The sequence below is a fragment of the Diadema setosum genome, chromosome 22 (assembly GCF_964275005.1).
Source record: "Diadema setosum chromosome 22, eeDiaSeto1, whole genome shotgun sequence".
Classification (NCBI taxonomy): Eukaryota; Metazoa; Echinodermata; class Echinoidea; order Diadematoida; family Diadematidae; genus Diadema; species Diadema setosum.
In genome coordinates, this window is record NC_092706.1 from 13,270,322 (window position 1) to 13,279,146 (window position 8,825).

The following is an 8,825-nucleotide window of genomic DNA, read 5'->3' on the forward strand; positions in this document are numbered from 1 at the left end:
ACAAAATGGACGGCGTTATACACCTTTGAGAATATTGATAGAATAAAAAACATAAGTTATTTTTCTCTCCTGGTTTGCCACACATGTAATTACACCTGCACAATGCATTTACAGCTACCATTCAAAGTCATTCCAATGTTGCATTGCTCATGTGCGATCATGGCCATTTCAATTTATTTGTTATTTGTGACTCTTAGTTCATGAAGAAGTCATAATTAATTATTTAAATAATTTGTTTGCGAATTCTATTGCCACGTAGAACTTCCATTCAACTTTTCTTTTGATACACAGCAAGCTAGAGGGGAAAAAGTAGGCCTACCACGGAAACAAAATCAAGAAGGGAGAGTATTGACGCCATTAATGCTGCTTCTGCTGGGAGGAATCCTTTCACAGATTCACCTCTTTTCTGCGTCTTTCTATTCATACAAATTTTAAAACCCAAACACATAAATACAACATTGTAATTGCTCAGGTATCTGACTATACGTGACAACGATGTTGAACATGAGTCTTTCTGTCATTTTTCTCCTCATCTTTTCTGTACTATCATATTTTATGACGCACGTAATTTTGAATTTAATTTTAATTTACGCACAGACATATACACACAATTCTGCTGATAAGAACACAGTGTATACAACAGTGTGAAATAAAAAGCGTATAATACAGTGTGCACACATTGTGAACACAGTGTGAAATCTCTTCGCACTATTAAATTCAAGCGTTTTAACAATGTGAACACTTTGTGAATCATCAATTCACAGTGTGAAACAGAACGTGAGACTATGTGAACACTCTGTAGAAAAACACACCACAGTGTGAAATCATGTTCACACTGTTAAATTCGAGCATTTTCACATAGTCGATTATGTGAACACATTGTGAACACACTGTGGGACACTGTGTTCGTCCAGCATGGAAATACACAGATATGAACACACATTCTCACAGTCTCAAACATCAGCGACTGCTCACGATGAAGTCTTGGACCAGAGAATATCAGCACGCATTGATTATGATATAATTACTGATTTATTCTGTTACGTTTTGTTGGAAGAAAAATTAGAATGAAAATGAATGAACAAATCCTTAGAAACATTATAATGATCCCTTTAATGTTTCCGCAAATAATTACATTGCAAAATTGTTTTGTTCAGATTGCAAAGTGACACATTGTGTAGCTTTACTTTTTCTTCACAAACCTCCCCCCCCCCCCAAAAAAAAAAAAAATAAATAAATAAATATCATCGTAGTTATATCATACTGTGACTTCTGGTGCCACGAAATATTTCGCATACTATCATTCAGTGTAAGATTTATGTTACGAAAGTTTATGATATGAACTTATTTCAGATCGACTACGCACCACTCTTCCCTCCCCCCCCCCGTCTGTCTGTATGTCTGTATGTCTCTTTCTCCATATTCTGTTATCCCCTCTCCCTCATTCTCACTTCTCCACTTTTCTTTGTATCATATCTTTATCTATCTATGCATATCTCTCACTCTATACATCTAAATCAGCCCATCTGTATCTATCTGTCTATCTATATATCTGTCTGTCTGTCTGTCTCTCTCTCTATGTATATGTATGTGATTATATATAATATATACATATATATATATATATATATATATATATATATATATATATATTATATCTATTTGTCTATCTGTCCGTATATCTGTCATTTTGTCAATCTCACTCCGGCACTCGATATACACTTTGCACATATAGGACTCACCTGTGCACTAACTAAAAAGTACCTGTCAAAATGTATTCCGTGAAAAGATGACAGAGATAATAAACGTGTCTCGTATAACGCGTATACCATTAAAAAAGGGTGCCTTTTTCACTTTGATAACGATGCCTTATAGTATGTCCGTTACAAGCTCGATACTCGCGAGTCACACAGCCTATGACACTCTGAAAAAAAGAGGCCCACGGGCTCGACATTACATCACGGGGCTTTATGTAATCTCATGGACCATTTTTGCCTGGTGCTGATCTCGTGGGCCTCATTTGCCTGATATAGGTCCTATAGCTCATGGACCTATTTTACGTGTGTATAGCTATGTATATAGTGTGCCTGTCTTGCTTGGTGTCTGTGTAGCTCGTGAGCTGTATGACTCATGGACATTTTTTTCAATGTCTAGCTCGTGGGCCGTATGACTCGATGGTGTCGTAGGCCTACGCTCGGTGTCAGTTTTCCTCAGTCTTGCACTTGTTTTTGTCTTTCAGGCTTCCACAAGTCTCAGCTGTCTCCATCTCTGTTAGCGCGGTGAGCTGTTCGCGCCTGAAAGTGAATATGTTTTGATCGGTTCCCGCAGATAGGTCGAGCGCCCCCAACTTTTCGTACAATCGAACAGCGTCCTTGTTCCACTTGTAGACATTGAAAGTCATGGAAACACACCCCGAATCCTTGACATCCTTGAAAAATATAAAAAGAAAGGGAAAACTATTCTATAAAGGTTTAATTTTCACACAGTCAATTAATCTTTATGATATATGCCTTCCACAAGTCTCAATAGAGTCTCTAACAAGAGAATAGGGATCAGTCATGAAAGATGTATCATAACAAAGTATACAAAAAAATATACAAGGTGTAAAATAATGTATGTAATGTATAATGCAAAAAAAAAAAGAAAAGAAAAGAAAAAAGCATGGACCCTTTGTTGTACAGGGTCCATGGTCTAAGCAGGTTCAAAGTCGCGTAAGACAAAATTGTTCATTCATTTCACGTCATCTACCAGTTTATATCAATATATACTAATAGACTTATGTCCTTATTCTATCACTACTATAGTATCATGTACCTCATGGCAGCGGAACGTTGTTAAGGGTTTTTGAGGGTGCTGCCGGACGGAGGGGGGGGGGGGGGGGGGAGGGGGATGGTGGTTGAAGGTCAGCCCCAACCCTCCCCCCCCCCCCCCCCCGACGCACAAATCTGCAGCTGCGTGGTCCTTAAAGGCATACCATTTGCAGATGAAAGCATTAGTGCTTTAAAATAGTTCTAAAATGTGAGTTAGGGATAGAAACAACCACTGTCAAAATTTGAATCCGTATAATCGATGTTAAGTGTTGTTAAATACACAAAATGTGAACAATAGTTATAATAAAAATGTTTCCAGACTAAACCGTATACAGTTACGGTTTACTGAGAAAAACCCTGATATCTCCTTATATTTTAGGTTTTATTGCAAATATTTAATATGGTAGGATGTTTTATGATACAACAGACCTACACATATGCATCAAATGTGATATCTTGAACATTTTTGAAATCACTGCTCCCAAAGGTAAACTGGACCTTTAAAGTCAAATGGTATCAATCCATTAATACTTGAATTGCATTCTTTCTTTCAAACAAGCAAACAAAATAAATAGATAGATACATAAATAAATGAATAGATAAATGATAATATTCACCTTGGCTGCTGTTTGAATTAACGCCGTTGCAAGACCTTTTTCTGAGATGAAAATAATCCCAAACATACAGGTGATACAAAATTAATACATCCATATACATTCTTATGTGCGTACACAACTGTCATAACACATATCAAAATATGCATCCATGAGCTTTATTTATACTCTAACCGTAGACAATTATTTCAAAGGTGTATCATAATATGCCAGGTGTTGTTTACCTATAACATAATTAACACAATCACACCTCTATAAACCATTAATTGTTTCATACATTCTCAGATAAAAGCTTTTGTCTAAACAGTTTCACAGTGTGGTGGTGTAACTATTCCTGTGGGGAATATACATCTTGATTTTCAACCCCTGCCCTTCGATATAGTAGCCGTCATCGGACATGTACTTACTTCTGTGTGAATTCTTGACGTACACAGCATTGAGGAAGGCGGTCTTGCCATAGTAGCACTGGACTATATGGCAATAGATGGCGAAGCCTACGAGCTCGGGCTCTTTGGTGGAAGAATTCATGTCCTCCACCACCAGACAAGAAGTGGTCGGGCTGTCGGAGAGAACGTGGTCCCGTACGCCTGCCAACAAAGATGGGAAAGATTGGAAGATGCAGCGGTATAAAGGACAAGAATATAGCATTACACATAATGATGATGATGATGATGATGATGATGATGATGATAACAATAATAATAATGATAATGATAATGATAAGGTCTTCTTTATCCAGAGATAAGTCTTTTCAGCGTTTCCACTGCTCTACCAGAGGCCCCTGCCATTATTACTACCATAGCGTTGCCAGTTACCCATCTATACATCTGGGTCGAGAGGGACATTGTGGGTAAAAACATCTTGTCCAAAGACGTACTAGTAAGCACTGGGCATCGAACTCGGGTCCTCCAATCCGGAGTCGAGCACAGCTCTATGCTGTGGCATAGTCTTATCCACTATGCCACAGCGCCCCCGTTATCGTCATAGCAATTAGAAAGAAGAGGACCTCTCTCATTTGCAGAGACGTCGTCGCGACTCAGGCGACTCGGGAGATTTTTTAATAAGGGCTTTTAATTTTGTGCTCGACAGACTCCAGGGCGATGTCCGAGATGAGTCCAGACTACCAATATAATTTGCTAGTCCGATCATCGCATGACATCTATACCTCATCTTCTCCAGTGTCAACAGCTGATTTACCATCCACAAACTGGGCTGATGCTGCTACAACTGCCCCAATCTCCCCAGTCCCCAATGCCCTGGAATTGGGTGTCATGCGATGGAGATTGGAGGGACAGGACTACTCTGGAGTTGGAGCTGTCCCTTATGGCAAGACAAGATGGTGGGACCTCCAAGGCAGTAGACGGAGAACCAGCAGCAGCAGGAACAAGCTCCGATTATAATAATGAAGACCTTGACCGAGATCGATGTATAGGCCTACCTGGATTTGGAGCTGTCCCTTATGGCAAGACAAGATGGTGGGACCTCCAAGGCAGTAGACGGAGAACCAGCAGCAGCAGGAACAAGCTCCGATTATAATAATGAAGACCTTGACCGAGATCGATGTATAGGCCTACCTGGCTTGTACCGGGAATGAATGCGACTTGATAATGCCAGCACGTATGTGCTCACGTGGTCTCTGAAGTGGGTAAATAGCGTCGTGGGGAAGTCGCCACAAAGAGATCCTCAGTTCCCTTGGTGTCCAGCACGTCTTGGAGACGTCGCGGAGATGCCTCTGAGACATCGGTGAATCGTCTTAATTTCCAGTCACGGGCAAAATTAGTCTCAGAGTTGTTTCCGAGACCAAAAGCACCGGACACGTTTGAATTTCTCCGGATACTCCCCGGGAGACCCGGCTGAATCAAGGAAGTATATAGGCTCGCCTACTGAGCTGCCTTCTTGGCTGAGCTAGTATGGTCTCCAGGAGACATTTAGAAAACCCGAGTCGCCACTTGGTCAAAACTACTACCCGGTCATTTCCCATACACACAGCTGGGCCCATGCAGGAGCGCTCCAGAAACACTTCAATCGGGGACGTGGAGCTTCCACCTCCCTGCTTCAATTATGCTCTTTCTGGAGTGCTATACAGAACATTACAGAATTTAGGGTGCTACAGGAGCGATCCTGAGCCTAGGCCGGATATAGGGTCAAAGCTTAGCGCTCCAGGGCCCCTGTCTGTTCATACAGAGCTCAGAGGGGTTCAGAAGCGCACTAAATGCCAATGATCTCAGACTATAAACTGAACAGCAGTAAACAGCAAATATCCATGGATCAACCTTCCATAAAGATGTTCGACTTAAATGCAAATGACAAAACATCTGGGTTGAAAGTATCAGATCTACGAGAGAATACTGTAATTGTGAAGCAGGAAGACTTTGTTTTTCTTATCTCACTTCTACTCATTCTCTGCTGTTTTGAGTTTCATGTTTGCAGCATATCAGGTCTACTGGCATAACTACTTAAACTTCATTTTTAAGGTGCTTCAGTTCTTGGCATATAGTGAATCCATAGACAGCAGACATAAAAACGGAGGGATATATTCCAAATATCATTCCATCACACACATCGACTCACTACGCATAATGCGAAGTGCAGGATACATTATTTCGGACCAGTGTCGGATTATAGCTCAACGCATATTCAATGTCTCACACTTGTTATAATAGTTCTCAGTAGACACACAACAAACATAATGTACATAAAATGATATACGGAAGCCTTAATGTCTTCAGAATTTCATATCTATGTCAAACAGCTTGGTTCCCTTCCGCCCTGATAATAATTTCCAGGGGCTGATTTATTTATTCCTTCTGAAATTCGGCTCAAAGGTCCTTAAAGGAAGACGACGGTTTTACCACGCAAAAACTACTCATGGTTTCTAAATCTATTCGTCGATTCGACCCTCTAATACTCCAGTGGGAAGCGTATCCTGCCAAATGAAGTACAAGTACAACGTAAAACAGAGAATTTGTCCTCATCAACATTTTAGGACCTTTTAGTTTATGAAGTTATAGAATTCTTTATTTTTCTTGAAGTTTTCCAGACATATTTGAGTCAGCGACAAAGCATGGACACAGCGATGGACAAAGCGAAGGGATATACGGGATTGGGCACTCTGTATATTATTTACGATAGGATTCGAGACCTTGAGTTGACATCATCCGATTTTCGCAAAAATCTCGCCCGTGACCATCGGTGCTGGTCAGTGGGTGGAATCATGGCGTCGTAACAATGAGTCGATTTGAAAATCAAAGCTGGTTTAGCGAGAAAGACGGCAATGAATTAGCACCGCTAAAACATGAGAATCATTTACTGTGCCTTATAATATTCAAGAGGTACTGTCCGGTGTTTCTTAATTTCTTTCTTTTTGAAGTCATTGTTGCAGTATTGTCTGTATTGATGTGAAAGGAAAATCGAAATTTATGGATATTGTTGGTGAAAGAATTGTAACCACGTGGTAACAGCAGTCTACCTGCTATCACACTCACCTTCGACCGTCATGTAAAACCGTTCGGGTGGAATGTTTTCGAACGTCGCTAGCTCTCTGATGAGGTCGAAAAGCGGCTCAGCATCGTCCATCCGACCTCGACGAATCTCACAAGATGTCTGCATTTTGTTTCCTTTCTCTCCTACCCCTTACAGTTTTGAGAATAGCTAGCTGTTACTTGGCTACAGGTTGCTCACAGGCGAAAACGTAAGCTGCAATTTTAAGTTTCCTTCTGCGAGTCTTCTTTCCTTCATGGTACGATAACAATGAAGGTGAGCGAAGTCCGTCGATCTTTATACCTGACCATGAGATTATAGTCCATCATTCATAGACCTTCTTGACATGCGAAATGAAATAAATCTGACCTTGTATACCCTGTGCTGCATGCGGGGACTTTGCATGAAACCGCTATACGGGGTGTGTCGTGTGTGTGTGTGTGTGTGTGTGTGTGTGCACGCGCGCTTGCTTGCTTGCTTGCTTGCTCGCACGGGCACCCTTTTGGGGGCCCTGGGTCCTGGGACGTTTGAGGGTACGTGGTGCACCTGCCCGTGTTTTTTCCATGCTTAGGACCTGCATATGGGCAAATACTGTAGTACTTTGCAGACTGTTCGGGTGGTGAAATTCGGAATTTTCTGCACGTTTTTCTTGATTGCAGTACAGTCCGCACCTACACTGCATGGAGCCTGTTGTTTTTCTTTTTTAATTTGCTAAACTCAATTTAAATTTGATTTCTGATGATTTTTTAGTGTCTGTTGATCAATTTATCGCAATAAAGAAAGATGCATTTTTCAGAAACGAGTAGTGGAATGTGCCAAATTGCCTTGGGCAAACTATGTTGTGTCCCCAGTTTTGTTTTTTTGTTTTTTTGCACTTTTCGAGAATGTATGTGTCTTAAACAGCAAAAAAAAAAAAAAAATCGATCAAATGAATCATGATGTTGGTTCTGTAACTTTTGACATAATCTTTGTACAATGTTTGTGCATAATGTTTTGTTTTATCTTTGTGAATGTGAATTCCGTGGCACTGAACGAAATTCGAATAAAGAATTAAAAACGGTGTAGGACTAATCTTTTGAAAGGTAGAAAGACAAATCATTGCTGTCGGTATCTCTTTAGTAAGTAAGTTTTATCACACGTATAGCATGTTGACGTCGTGTTCTTGTTTTATTTTTGTTAGAGTGCCTTTGCTTGGAAAATACTTCATTTCACCTTTTTTTGCTCGATAAAAATGAAAAGTCCCGACACATCCTAGCCTGTCTATTCATGTTGAACAGTCCAAATATAATGTGGTGTAGCGAATAATGGCCTGGATCTTTGACACGGGAAGTCCTGGGATCGAATCTCACGATGTGCCTGTACAGTGTGTGTATATAGAGTGTATGTATCTTTATTTTACTGATCATGTAGACAAGAATATGTTGTTAATCCTGTCTGGTTATATATATTTACAACGAGTCGCATGTAAAGTTCATGATATTGTTTCTTATACATTCTGTTGAAGAAAGAAAGTGAAAATAAAGTTTGAATTTGAATTTGAATTTGAATTTGAATCCTTGGACTAGAATTGAACGATTTAACAATGATTCATCCCCCTATCAATACTGGCAATACCTGACAGGCTCTTTGCGATGCTTTTTATGATAATAATGACAATCATACAGGACCTTCCTACTGGTAGAGTAGGCCCTGAATCATAGATATACAATGTCCTTTTCAGCACCGCCAAATTATCATCGTTATATTGTAAAGAGTAAAGTTCCAACAACATGAAAGCAGGAACAAGAGGCAACAACGTAAGACTGAGTAAAGGATGTGCTGGACGATGACAACACATAGTCGTGTTTAGTTTTATATACTTACAAATGCTTCTGTATTGTCTCTTAAAGGAATTGTATGCAATTTCATCTGTTTGAGTTAC

The 8,825-nt window shown here is 40.1% G+C and overlaps 1 protein-coding gene across 1 annotated transcript; it reads right to left on the reverse strand.

Annotated features, from left to right (window-relative positions):
• Positions 1–1,665: 1,665 nt before the first annotated feature.
• Positions 1,666–7,293, reverse strand: LOC140245069 (thialysine N-epsilon-acetyltransferase-like). The gene is made up of 4 exons (XM_072324665.1): positions 6,910–7,293; positions 3,832–4,011; positions 3,428–3,468; positions 1,666–2,428 (listed from the first exon to the last, which is right to left on the reverse strand). The coding sequence occupies exons 1-4, from the start codon at positions 7,031–7,033 to the stop codon at positions 2,201–2,203; spliced, it is 573 nt and encodes a 190-aa protein (XP_072180766.1). The 5' UTR covers positions 7,034–7,293; the 3' UTR covers positions 1,666–2,200.
• Positions 7,294–8,825: the final 1,532 nt, after the last annotated feature.

Excerpts from the sequence above, each read along its gene's own strand:
- LOC140245069 (XM_072324665.1), bottom strand. The coding sequence starts at position 7,033 with ATGCAGACATCTTGTGAGATTCGTCGAGGTCGGATGGACGATGCTGAG. Across the intron at positions 4,012-6,909 it reads GTTTTACATGACGGTCGAAG|GCGTACGGGACCACGTTCTC; the intron begins GTGAGTGTGATA and ends CTTTGTTGGCAG. Across the intron at positions 2,429-3,427 it reads TAATTCAAACAGCAGCCAAG|GATGTCAAGGATTCGGGGTG; the intron begins GTGAATATTATC and ends ATATTTTTCAAG.